The 14,260-nt window shown below is 44.2% G+C and overlaps 1 protein-coding gene across 1 annotated transcript in view; it reads right to left on the reverse strand.

Annotated features, from left to right (window-relative positions):
- Window positions 1–13,006, reverse strand: part of RNF43 (ring finger protein 43) — a 58,956-nt gene extending 45,950 nt beyond the window's left edge. Inside the window, exon 1 of the mRNA XM_083172034.1 lies at window positions 12,076–13,006. Within this exon, the coding sequence (XP_083028160.1) occupies window positions 12,076–12,306 (231 nt within the window). The 5' untranslated portion in view covers window positions 12,307–13,006. The remainder of the gene's footprint in view (window positions 1–12,075) is intronic.
- Window positions 13,007–14,260: the final 1,254 nt, after the last annotated feature.

Here is a 14,260-nt window from a genome sequence, read left to right on the forward strand (position 1 = left end):
AAAACCATGTTTACACCACATTAAGTACAACGACCCGCTTTGTGGCAGGAATATGCCAGTGCTCTGCCCATGTTTAGAGTTGTACTGCGATACTGATAACAAATGCTTTGCCTTTTTTCAAAGAGTTGCCTAATAATATTAATCCTATTAGACGTGTAGTGACATTTTTATTTACTTTAAACAGTGTTTTATAAGTTACTTATGTTCTGCCCTCACTTTAACCCCGCTGAAACGCTGGTGCTACAATACAGATGTCAGAGCGGGGTTCTTGGTTTGTGCTGTGTTTAATCATTAGAGAACTGTAGAAGCGAGAATAATCAGCCACTTTATGCTAGATCATTGCACAGCCCCTAAACACACCCGAGCCAGAAATGTGAGTATACAACTATAAAGTTAAAGATGTATCAAAATAAATGTAATAATCTACTCATATATGGCATACCAGTATACAGGGTTAGAGACTAATGAGCATATGTCATTTACTCTACTAATATAATATAAGTCTGGAAGTCCTTTTCCGGAATGTCCTTCAAGCAGCGTGTCAAAGCAACTTTGACCTCTGCTACGGTCAGCCAGGGCCAGATCGGGACTGCAGGGGGGCTAGCGAAGCGTTGCGATTCGTTGCAGGCCAGGTAGTCGTTGACTACAAAGCTGGTGTATTGTCATGAAACAGCAGCTTTTGATTGGCTTTCACTCCCGAACACTTTCTCGTTCATGGTTAACATCACCATAGCCTATTTTCCGAGTCCCACACAGAATTCAATGGCGTAGCGCTGTTCGATAGAATAGAATCAACTTTATTGGCCATGTATGCTTGTGCACACTAGGATTTTTTTGTGGATTACAGTGCAGCATCAAGCAGGGAGGAGGGGGGCGAATGTTGCATTTTTAAGCTTCAACCGAACCTAGGGACAGGGGTCCACTAAAACCATGATACGAACCGCACGGAAGTTCGTAGGCGACTGATGCTCGGTGCGCGTTGAAGCTGACTTCCCCCTCCATCGAACCCGCCTGAAGCATGTATTTGTGTGGCAAATGTTTCTTGCAGTAACTGCGCACAGAGGGGCAGAAGTGGCGGGTCCAGAGGTGGGGCTGCAGCACAGTTCATAATTTAAATAGGGGGGAAACACCAGCTGCCAGTGACTTAGTTTGGGGTTACAGCTGGTGGCAGTTGCTGTGCCTACCCTACTTGAATTTTGAACCGCTCTGCAGCTCCCTCCTCTGGAGCCACCCCTGGGCAGGGCCCATTCAGCGTTCCTGGGCGGTGGTTAAACAGATGCAGTTATTCCAGCAGACAGGTGCGATAAGGGTGTGACGCGGGGTGGTTGGGAACTCATGCCCTTAATAGTGTACATTGTAGGACATACTATGACAGATATTCTGTACCTGGTATTCTACAAGTGGTTATAGTTGCCACTGCAACCGTTCACAGTGTGTATCACAGTCCTTGTGCCTTCAGCACCACATTTGTACACAAGGGCTTTTACTAGCATTAGCATATAGTCACAGACATGGCCCCATTGGTACTAGAAGAGAGTGGTCACTGTACTAAGAAAATAGAATCATGGCCTTACAAAGTGACTAAAATCACATTTATACTAAGGGCTGGATTCAATCAGATGCGGCTATTTATTCTGCAGGGAAATGGGGACAGCCTTGGACTTGTCAGCCTGCGCGCAGGAGATAGTGTCAAATATTTGTTAATGACAAATTATACATAGTACAACATTTGCAATAACCTGTTCATGTGGACGCACGTACTGTAGTTTTTGTGGGTTGATATGACCACTAAACCACAAATAATTAAATTTTTCAAGACAAGCATATGCACTGACAGCCATTGAAGATCGATTAAAAAAATATTTAAAAATCGGAACCTGCTTTCATTTGAGCTCCTGTGACATCACTACTGTGTATGTGTGGATTTTACCAAATATGGATTTGTGAATACGAATACAAGCAGAGTTAAAAAGGTAAACTAATATAGGGATAGGAAACATTTTTCTATTTGGATGCCATCAACATTAGAAAACGTACAAACATTTACAAAAGCAATATTTGGGTGCTATATTCTGTGAGTGAAGTGGGGCAAGAGGCACTGACCTCACGGGTCCAACGCAAAACTGCTTGGGTGTCACTTTGGTTAAATACACCTGCACTAATAAAAAGGTGTATTGTATACCTCTTAGATCTTCCAAATTTGCTACTATGCAGACATTTTTGTAGTGCTCTGCCAGCTCTGGGACAAAGAAGCCAGCCAAATAAGCCAACAGCTAGATGTAGGGTTATGAGCAGCCAATCAAAATCCACAAACACTTGACATGTAATTGCTAACCCCAATGAGCAGGTTTAGTTAGAGTAGGTAAAGCCATTATCTCACATTGCTAAAGGCTGCGAACTACGTAAATGTTGCAGCTTAGTTTTTATTTTGAGAAATATTTAGGCTCAGTAAAACATGAAAGCAGCTCAGTCCCGTAGGCTGCATGTTACCTCAGAGAGAGATATATACTGTCCTGCAGTATATAGGCGTTTCGAAGAAAGAGGACAATGATTTGCACACACACTGAAAGGCTGTGTATTCCTCAGCAAACACACAATTTCCAGCCACAGGATAAAAATGCCACAAGTGACATCATACAATAGTCTGAATCATAATGATATATGGGAAGGAGTTTAGGAAACCAACATCACTGGGTGATCATTTGCTTGTCACTACTCAGGAGAACTGATGTCTGCAGCTTAACCACTAGATGACTGGACACAGGCACTGGAGAATTCCCTCAAATCATTCTCTTTTCCCCTACATTTTCTATTCTTAGATAGAATCGAACATGAAAAACACAGCTATTCCAGTAGTATTGGCAGATCTTGGAAAGTGATCTTGGTCAAGTTTGAAAAGGTGTGTACGCATCTATGCAGAACCGATGCCGATAAACCGCTTCCTAATGCTCCTGCAATTGATGCGGTCTCACCTTGTGGGCTATACACGCAAAATCACGATGTCATAGAGGAGATGCTACCCTGCCTCACAAGAGGTCAAAGGGGGTCATGGCTCATCACACACATGGGGGGAGATTCTCTAAACTAAAATGCGGTAAAAACCCCGTTATTGGGTTTTTACCACATTTTTGGGATGCTCTAAGCATCCCCTGCCAGGTTACCGCGATGGGGGGCATTACCAGAAACATCTGGCGATGCCCCATAGAAGCCTATGGGCTTCTAACGCGACCCCCCGCCGCTCCGCACCGACCCCCCGCACCTGTGTCCGGGCAGGACAGAGCTGTGCTGCCTGGACCTGTGATCTCCTCCTCCCTGCACTGTACATCCTCTTCCAGGTGCAAGGAGAAGGAGGAGAGCCAGCCCCCCCTGCAGCAGCAAAATTATCCAGGTAAGAGAGGGAGGGGGGAGCCGCCGCTCATCGCCAGGTCACCGCAAAAGACAGCTCTTAATGCGAGAGCTGTCTTTTGTCATAATTATCGCATGTGTTAGATCATATGCGATAATTATGTTAGCGGTAGCCGGCGATGGGCGGCGGTAAGGGGGAGCGTATGTTAGCGCATCCCCCCTCCCATGATCAGTTGGGCATACACAACTTTATTTACTCTTAGCAATCCGATTCTAGCATTAATAATTCATCATTTGTAGCATTCCTTTATAGCAGGGCTTGACAAATTTCTTTAAAATCTAGGAGTCAGGATGAAAAAGTAGGAGCCAGACCAACTAAAAATAGGAACAGTGCGTGCCAAAGCCGCGCACCCAAAATTTACACTGTAATGCCTTTTATACATGTCACACACCCATTACGTATTATACCACAAGCCATTATACCTATGACATATTACGCCACACACCATAATACCTATGACATATCACACCACACGCCATAATGCACATTAAATATACCACACGCCAAACACTGTAATGTCTATTACGCCACAATCTGTAATGCCCATCACATATAATACCAAATGCCTATTACATATTATGCCACATAAGTTCAACTTACTTACATGCTCGTTGCCAGGAGTTAGTTACATGCGATGCCATGGGGTTAACATGGTCGTTGCTATGGGGAATTATCCCTCCCATCTCCCTGCCGTTACCATCCGTGGTAACGGTAACAGCCAGGCAGAGAAGTCATCAATCCACCCAGTTGTATGAGAGCAGGTACACTGCGCAGTGGCGTAACTATAAATTTTGCTCCCCCTGCTTGGCAACAGTGACATTTTATTAATTATATATATCCCTTACCCCTGACGCATCTCTTCCACAGAGGCCATACTCCTGTTGCAGCTATCCCACTGGCACCATACTCCTGATGCAGTTCTCCCTATGATGCCATACTAGCACAGCTCTGAGCCCTGCTTTATAGAGAATATTTGTAAAGAATAGCTACAATCTGATTGGTTGTTGTGGGCAATCGCTCCAACTGAAAGTTACCAAACCATACTAACCAAAACTGCAAAGGCATAATAAAATGTACAAAAATTGGCCGTACATGGAACAATATATACTGGACTATTTTTTATATAGTTTCAAAATAATTGCTCTGTTTCAAGGTCAAAAACTAGTAGATAAATCTGAAACACAACAACGTATAATAATGATAAAAAAATTTTTTTAACTACCAACACGATGACTTAACTGTGCGGAGTTTATATATTCTCCCTGGTATTTGCGTGGGTTTTCTCACACAATCCAAAAATATACTGGTAGGTAAATTGGCTCCTAACAAAATTAACCCTAGAATGCCTGTGTGGGCATGTACATGTGGTAGGGAATATATAGATTGTAAGCTCCACTGGGGCAGGGACTGATGTGAATGTTCAACTATGCTCTGTAAAGCGCTGCGGAATATGTGTGCGCTATATAAGAAACTGTTAATAAATAAATAATAGATTAACTAAAAAGCTATGCAGTATAGGTTGAGTATCCCCTATGGAAAATTCTCGGGACCATAACGGATTATTCCGTAATATTTTTTATATTTCAATTAGGTATTTTGAGGTACCTTGCATTTAGGGTTAATTTTGTTAGGAGCCAATTTACCTACCAGTATATTTTTGGATTGTGGGAGGAAACCGGAGTACCCGAAGGAAACCCACGCAAATACGGGGAGAATATACAAACTCCGCACAGTTAGGTCATCGTCTTCGTAACTCATTTGTGTTGTTGGTAGTTAAATTATTATTTTTTTTATTATACGTTGTGTTTCAGATATACACATCGAACACATGAAATATATTTTATTTGTGCATAAAACAAGGTTTCAAAACATAAAAAAGTTTGTGTAATATCTCAGGCACTGAATTTACATGCCAAGCAATCATTTTCTTGCACATATTTAGTGCCAGTTACATATCATGTCCCCAGTAGTGCCAGTTACAGATGTCAGGTCCACACTACTGCCAGTTACATATCATGTCCCCAGTAGTGCCAGTTACAGATGTCCGGTCCACACTACTGCCAGTTACATATCATGTCCCCAGTAGTGTAATTTACAGATGTCAGGTCCACAGTAGTGCCAGTTACAGATATCAGGTCCACACTACTGCCAGTTACATATCATGTCCCCAGTAGTGCCAGTTACAGATGTCAGGTCCACAGTAGTGCCAGCTACAAATGTCCCCAGTAGTGCTGCTACAGATGTCAGATCCACAGTAGTGCCAGTTACAGATGTCAGATCCACAGTAGTGCCAGTTACAGATCATGTTCCCCGTAGTGATGCTACAGATGTCAGATCCACAGTAGTGCCAGTTACAGATGTCCCCAGTAGTTCCAGATCATGTTCCCAGTAGTGCCAATTACAAATGTCCCCAGTAATTCCAGTTACATATCATGTCCCCAGTAGTGCCAGTTACATATCATGTCCCCAGTAGTGCCAGTTACATATCATGTCCCCAGTAGTGCTTTTACCTGCCCTCAACCTGTACAATCTCAGGATACATGTAGCCAAGAAATCCCCCCCCTCCCAAAATAATAATAAATTGCTGTTGGCACCTAAACTCTGGAGAATTACTTCTACAATAGACAGTCTATGCACACCAACCATGGCTCCTACAAGGATTATGTCGGCTTGTAGATTTGATTAAATTAAAATGTATGCAGGAGGCGCACCCAGGGGGCGTTTGCATACGAACACCCTGCGTTTCCTGGGCGTACCCAAGAAAACACTGGGTGTGCTCAGGAAAACGCTGGGTGCCCACTGATGTCAACTCTCCGCCCTATTCAATTTTGCATGTGTGTATATTACATGCTGGGGAGTATCCATTGGGGATTGGTTTTCAGAGACATCTAACAAACCGGGGGGGGGGGGGTGGGGGATGTTCTAACATCCGCACCCCAGCTCCGCCCCCTATCGCATTCATAATTATCGCATATGCACTAACATATGCGGAACGCTATGGAAAGCCGTCCACCCCCTCGCTCAGATGCGCAGTCTAATCCCGAAATCCCAGGATTGGAAACTCCAATACCAGGATTGAAATCCCGGCATTTTGGTGGCCAAATCCCGGGATCCCGCCGATCCCGGGATTGACCAACCTAGTACCCAGTTTATCGAATACAGGTTAATTGGCAATAGGTTTGTCATTGATTTGTGGTAACATTTTTTCTAGTCATATCATGGGTTCCTCTACTATCAGTAAACTGGAAAAAAAAAATTATACTGTTACAGACTGAGAAGTTTGTGATCTTATTATATTTTTTTTTATGGTCACCATCATCATTTTTTCCCCACTGATCACATGCAACCAAGTTCACTTGCCTCAGTGGAACCCATTGTATTGATTGTTAAGAACAATTGCACACACCAGCATTTTTTTTATACTACTTTAAGCATAATACATTACTTTAGTACTACCTCATGAAGCATTGAACAAGGGCTAATTATTGTATATCGCATACTTCAAAAGTAGCGGTATTCTCCATGTCACCAGGGCATAAAAAACAACATTAACAGCTGTGATACCAAGGACATGAGTAAGTAACTAAACATACAATGACAATTAAAGAAGTGCAAGATCTGTAGTCAGCTTCTCCAGTGGCAAGAAGACAGTACAATGACCATGTAAACCCATACATTAACAGATTAATAGCACCAGTATAGTAAAAAACCATAGAAGTGACTTAAAAGGTCAGTGGCGTAACTACTGTAAGGCAGCCCCAGCAGTCGCTTGGGGGAGCAAGCAGCAGCAGGGTCTGTGTGGGCGCCGGCACCTGCTCAACGCACTGACATGCTGCTTCCTGCCACTGCCCACTGACTGAGCACCGGAGGCGAGTCAGCCGCAGCGCGGGTGCGTCCATGGCAGAGACAACAAATCCCCCCACTGATTCAATTGACTGTACACAGAGCCGGCTATTGGCTACTGCGTACAGGATGGGCAGGCGGATGGGCGTGCTAGGACGGCTTGGGATGCGGAGCCAGGGGAAGCAGCAGTGTCTGCTGGTCTCTCTTCCTCTCTCCTGCTTCAGCTTCTCCATTATGTGTGTGACGTCATCATGTCACACGCTGGGGAAACACGCTGGAGAGGAGCCTGGAGGGGGGGGGGGCACAGACTTTTTGGCAGGGGGGAGCAAAATGTATAGTTACGCCACTGTAAAAGGTGTATACTAGTGAAGATCATAAACATCTTATGTATTATTCATATCACAAAAATTCCTCTGCACAATCTACTATTGTGTTCACAGATTTAATCACAACTATTAATGTGGGTCATCAGTCATTTCGAATGTAGGAACGCACAGAGTAAGCTCATTAAAATTATTCAGGACTTAAGGGGAAAATTGTATTAGGGTGCGAGTTTCCACAACTGCCTATAAAGAAATGCCGCTTTAAATTCTGCTGCAAAGTCACAGAAAGATCTGCACTTTTGCAAACTTTGACCATATAGCATTTCCTCCCAAAGAGTACATTGTAACAGATGCAGGACAAACAGACTATTAGTACAATAGATTATACAGTATGGACTTGGGGGGAGGTTAAAAGGAAGCTTTATATTAGGGTTTATAGAGTGTTCATTCTAGCACCCGCTATCTTTGGAAATCCATGCAGTTCCTCTTCCCTGCCTGAGGTGTCGCTGTCTGCTGTAGTGCTTCTAGCACAGTGTGGTCTGTATATCAGCACTGATATGCAAACCAGACCTGTGCTAGAAACACCACAGCAGACAGCGACACCCCAGGCAGGGAACAGGAACTGCATGGGTTTTCAAAGCTAGCGGGTGCTAGAATGAACACTAGGTTTAAACGGCTTAATGATTCCCAAAAAAGGAGATTTTGGATAAAATGTTATCAAAAAGTAGGCCTGAAAGCTTTTAGGGGATATTTACAAGGGACAAAATTATGAAAGTACCAACTTCTATAATTTTTTTAAACACAACCGTTAAAATGTAAAGTAGATGCTGATTGGCTATTACTTATAACTCTCACAATTGTACCCCATTCTGTTCTGTTCTTATAAAGAGTATTCTAAATGAAAAAACGCACTCCTGGAAAAAAATCTAATTGCTCTGTAAATAAATATATTTTGCTTGGCATTGAAACTTGTCAGACACCTCGAGTGAGATAATAAGAAGCTACCCAGCTCACGCACATTGTAATATTAATAACATAATAAAAATGGTGATAAAACAAGTATTCTGCCTTGCAACGTACCTGTTTTATGTCAGGGCCAAGTTCTTTCAATAGGCTTAACTACTCGCCCACTACAGCAATGAATTCTCCTCACACATCAGAGCCACGTGTGCACGGTACACAGCCTTTTACATGCAATTAAGGTACCCACAAACCTCAGATTGCGAAATACCGCTGGAATTTGTCAAATGCATTTTAGAAATGCCAGTAGCAGCTGCCTGTTACACACTAAAGGTGTGAACATAATAAAGGTTTACCAGCTATTTGCTCCAGGACTTTAAAAATATGATTATTACTATTATTCATTTTGGTCAAATACTCAAAAGATACGACTGACAAATCTTAATACAAGTTGACTATACTGAGGTGATGTAAACAAGACAGATCCTGAATTCTACACTAGCGCTCACCTGGCTGAGATTTTTTTTATTTACTTTGTTTTTAAAGTGTGATGGCTTCACTTTAGTTTAATACAATTTACCGTACACAGCAGGGCACCTGAAGTTAGTGTGCAGCTTGATGTACACTGTATTACTCATCTAGTAGTGACAAAGAGAATGCTTGTACAAGTTCACCCTCATCCTAACTTTTTGAACTTACATATCTAAAATCAGAGAGCGCTTGCTATTTCGTAATGCTATAATCATTTATAATGTATGGAGGGAAAAATGAAAAAATCTATGTACCATACTGGATTATCAAAAGGGAAGGTTATAAAAATTGTATTTATGCCACAGTTCATTTGCAGGGGAAATCGATCCTTTGAATAAAAGATCAGTTCTGTATTATTTATTAGGAACTTATTATTATTATTTATTTTAATTTTTTTTTAAAAACAACACGACACACCAGCTTGGATCTAATGATGCCCACACACGCACCGATCCCGGCAGGGCGATGCTATGCGCGCTCCCGCGGCACCTCATCGCACAGTACAAAAAGTATGTGCTGCACATACTTTTTAAACTAGCTTTTTATCGCATCGCATGCACAAGGCATACGATGCGATGCTATGTGTGCTAGTTAAGCACAGAACGCACGCTGGGATCGATGCGTCTGTGGGCACCTTTAGGATCATACGGTTTGCTACTTTCAATATATTGTAATACACAAACTCACTGTAGGGAGAAATAGAACACTTGGGGAAATATTGACTAAGAAATGGATTTTCAAAACCTACATTTTTGCAGAGCCTGATTAACAACAGGGCAACCACCCAGAAAACCCCCACATTTATACCCCTTTCAGACATAATACCTGGGATTTTAAACCAGGTACAATCCCGAGTTTTTACAAATCCAAAGGTCCATTGCAGGTGCGCAGGACCTCGGATTTTAGTCAACTAAAATCCCAGGTAGAGCCATTCAGACATATGCTAGTCCCGGGATTATGCGTGTGCACGTGTAAAATCTAGGGATTTTTGCATATTCTGAAAGGCGTATCAACTATTAACATGGGGGTACTGTGCCAACCAACCAGATCCTGACATTTTTCAAACACAGCCTATGACAGGGCAGTTAGGTGCCAAGTGGCTAAAACTTTATTGATCTTTACAGCATAGTGCATCCCCCCCCCATTATGTAAACTGGGGACACTACAATGTGTTTAATACACCTGTGGTGCTAGGAGTATTTACACATTTATAATATCGCCAGCATACCTTATTGACAATTTTATTGGTAGGGGTCCCCACAAGTTATTTACAATGGTGCAGCTGCAAACATTTATCCGGCCCTGTAGATTTAAAATACCCAAAAGAAGTCAAACACAAAATCAGACTAATTGTGCCTTAAATTTTACTGCCCTTTTAAACCAGGCATGCAAAAATCAAGTTTTCTAAATATTTCCATTAGGTGCACAGCCACGTGACCGATTTCACCTACACGTGTGCTGACCCCTGAACGGTAACCTCTAAATTACCCTCATGAATGCCTAATGTTTAACTACCATATCTGCATATAAAGCAAAGCGCACGTCGGCATACAGATTTACTGCTGGAACTCAAGTTTAGTTTTTGTAAATCCGGTATACATTCTGTATAATCCTAACAGATCCCAGAAGTGACATTTGCTGCAATATAAAATAGGTTATGTAAGCAAATGACATTTTACTGTAATTCTCCAGGAGATGAAAATAAGAAAGACCATCGTTTTATAGCCAAAAGGTCATACAGTCACTATAAAACTCACTAATTTAAACACAATGGAACAAAGAAATACTTGTACAACTCCATAAAGCTTGTATTCACCAAACAATTTTATTTTATTATTTTTATAATCAGTCATATTATGCCTGATTATAGAAATTATAGAATTCAAATAGGTTTCATTGACTATTGCTCAAAAGTCATGTGCACTGCATTTTAAAGCAACTGTAATCCAAATATGTCAAGGAATTCATGGAAAAAAAAACCCCAAAAAACATTTTAATAGAGAATACTACACCATGTCACAGGGCATAAATGGTTCATAAAAAAACAACATTAACAGCTGTGATACCAAGGACATAAGTAAGTAACTAAACATAGAAAAATTGAATTAAAGAAGTGAAGTGCAATATCTGTAGTCCGCTTCTCCAGTGGCAAGAAGACAGTACAAACATTTTTTGCACATGTATGTGGCCACCTGGTCAAATTTTCGTTGCCTTAAAAAAATATAATAATAATAATAATAATAATAATAATAATAAAAATAAAAACTATAGAAATGCAAATCATCAGCATTTTTCATGTTAGGCGGTGTAATTATTAACAGTAAACAGCAAGATTAGCAAGAGATTCACAACTCAAGAGCAAAGCTTGTCGGGTATGCAGTCAGGTACTCAACAGTTACAAATATCGACATTAAGTCAACATTTATGACGACTACTTGCTTAAAATGTAAACATCATAAACATCGATACCTGGAAAATGTCAACATGAACCCAATATAGCATTATGGGTTAGGATTACCTCAAAACCAAACAAACTATGCTGGCATTTCAACAGCGTCGACATGGCCAATGTCAACATTATGAACATGTTCAATGTTGGTGTGACAAATGTCAACCCAATGTTGAGTATATTTACTTTTGCATTGGCCAAAGGCATGGATACTATCAATGTGTATCTACCATATAAGACTGGACACAGTGACAGTCCACACCTCCAGTGGCTCTGCCAGTCACCTGCACCCAAGCACTCAGGACTGGTCACATTCTGCAGGGTAATTACAAGCTGCAGCTGCGGTTCTTTTAATGTTATTTTTGGCTGGACCCAACCTAGTGATTACCATAATGACTCTCTCCTGTTTAATAAGTTACCTGTCTATAAGCAGCACAGCGCTCAGCCCCAGCAGTGGCACCTTCACCCCCCCCCCCCTCAGATGGCATGCATGCGGGCGCATGAGGGCACTGCCACCAGCTCAATGTGCATGCCAGGGCCTGAAGCCAGTTGAGGCTACTCACCTGGAAGAGCCTGCCCTCCGCCGGGCTCGCATCTGCCACCCGGGCGAACACCCCTTCCACCGTGAAGTTTGGAGTCTCCATCTTCAGGGGGTAGACGGCGATCCGTGCCCGCTGCCTCTGCCCCAGGTCGGTGCCCGCCAGCGTGGGCTGCAGGGTTATCAGCAGCAGCAGCAGCCAGTGGGATGCCAGCTGCAGCCAGGCTCTACTCATACTGCAGCCAGCAGCAGGCATCCATAGTGCAGCCTGCCAGTCCCGGGAACCTCGCGTGCCAGCAGTGCCAGCCGCCTACCCCCAGGGCAGGGGGCCGCATGCACCCCCACCCATGACAGCAGCAGCAGGGCCTCTCTGGTTCCGCTGATCCCTTCCACCGAAAGGTCCCGCGTGGAGTCACAGCCCACTCACTGCCCACTCTCCATTCATTTGTTCCCAGCCAGGAGCTCAGCCTTGCTGTGCGCGTCCAGCAGCATCGCCCGGGTGCGAGCGGTGAGCAGAGGTGGTGCGGGACGGAGCGGGCTCCCTGCGTGGGAGCTGCTGCAGGAGGCAGCCGGGGAGTACGCACAGGTAGATGAGGCCGTGTGTAGCCAGGCGATGCAGCAGCAGCAGGCCCCACTCACATCCACAGCAGCCAATCCCTGCAGCAGCCAGCACTGGCTGGGAGAGTTCCTTCCCTGTGCAGCACCGATCCCTTTGTAAATCTGGCGGTGGGATTAGCACTTTCCTCTGCCTGGCATTCTCAGTGTGGATTGTTCCCAAGGCACTGAGCCCTCCTTCCCCGGGGACTGCTGCTGTGCCTCTACCTGCTGACACAAAGTGAGGGTGGAGCAGCTGCAGGCACTCTCCTCCTCCCCCTCCCCGACTGGAGAATGCGGTTCTGCTGGCTCCCAGACTCCCTCTGCAGCCTGGCCGACAGATGGCAGCTACCAGGCGTGCTCCTGCTGTCTGATCTCTGCATGGGGCTTGTGTGCAGGAAGCCGGTGCCTGTCAGCCAGCAGAGAATACATCCAGCATAGTTATAGGTTTACATGGGATTCCATACTGCACACACAGTAAGCCCCCTTGCCCTTTACTGGAGTGAGCTAAGGTCACAGAGTAGACCTGACACACTGATTGCATCTTGCCAAAGGGGCCTTTAATGTATCAGCAATGCCAGTATGCTATAAAACCCCATGTGGCGGCAGGAGAGGGGAGGCTGCCAGTATGCCCATTGTAAGAGCACGAATGGCATTATTATTGTTGGTGTGCGTTTGTCACCACAAAAAGACCCGGGGGTATCCTATAAAATAAGTCTTACACTGCTCCGCACCTCAAGTTTTGTGTGTGCCAGTGGCCACCAGATGATGCCTGAGGCGGATTATCCACAATGCAACCTAGGCACCTACTTAAGGCCCAAAGGGGCCCCATAAAGCTTTCCTGGCCATCCAAATCATTCCCAGAGGAGCAGCATCCTCTGGTTGGGCCTCCTCCTCTCTGCAAGAAGCAGAGCTGTGCAATACCTCCCAACTGTCCCGCGAGACCGGCCCATTTTTTTGGGGAAGTTCCCATGTCGCTCTTGGGGCCAGCAGTGTCCCTGGGAGTCCCACCTGTCACCTGTGAATAGACGCTGTTGGACGGCACGCAAGAGCATCCCTCCTCCCATGGATGTAAAGTTGGGAGGTATGCCAACTGCGCAGGGGCGGATTTCCGGAAAATGGAGTGGAGACCACGTTTCCCGCATTCTTCACCTCACTGCTGCTGCCAACAGAAGTGCAGCTTTGTGAAGTCTGAGCACTAGAGCCCTCAGGCTTCACTGTGCATGCTCAGATCATTGGAAAAATGGTGGCAGTGGCAATTTTTATGGGGATTTTGCCAGGGTCCCTGCTGCTGCCGCTGTGCTCCGGATATCCCCTCTGGGGTCCATTAGCCACAAAATACATGCTCCCACATTGAGTTTAGTGCTTTCTCCATCAGATGCACTACAATGCCAAGCAAACCCTGTTTATCTCCAGGCTACCACTGTATATATCCTTCTGGTGAGATCCTGCTTTACTACTGGTTAACCCCTCATCAGATAGGTGGTGTGGTAGATTATTCCAGCTAACACTGAGGAGGAGACCATCAGTGAGTTAGAGGTGCCAAAAATATATATTTATCCCCCTGCTCCAAATGCCCCAGGGTGCAAGGACAGCTTCTAGGAAAGGCAGCTATC

Source organism: Crinia signifera, chromosome 2 (assembly GCF_055691185.1).
Source record: "Crinia signifera chromosome 2, ASM5569118v1, whole genome shotgun sequence".
NCBI lineage: Eukaryota > Metazoa > Chordata > Amphibia > Anura > Myobatrachidae > Crinia > Crinia signifera.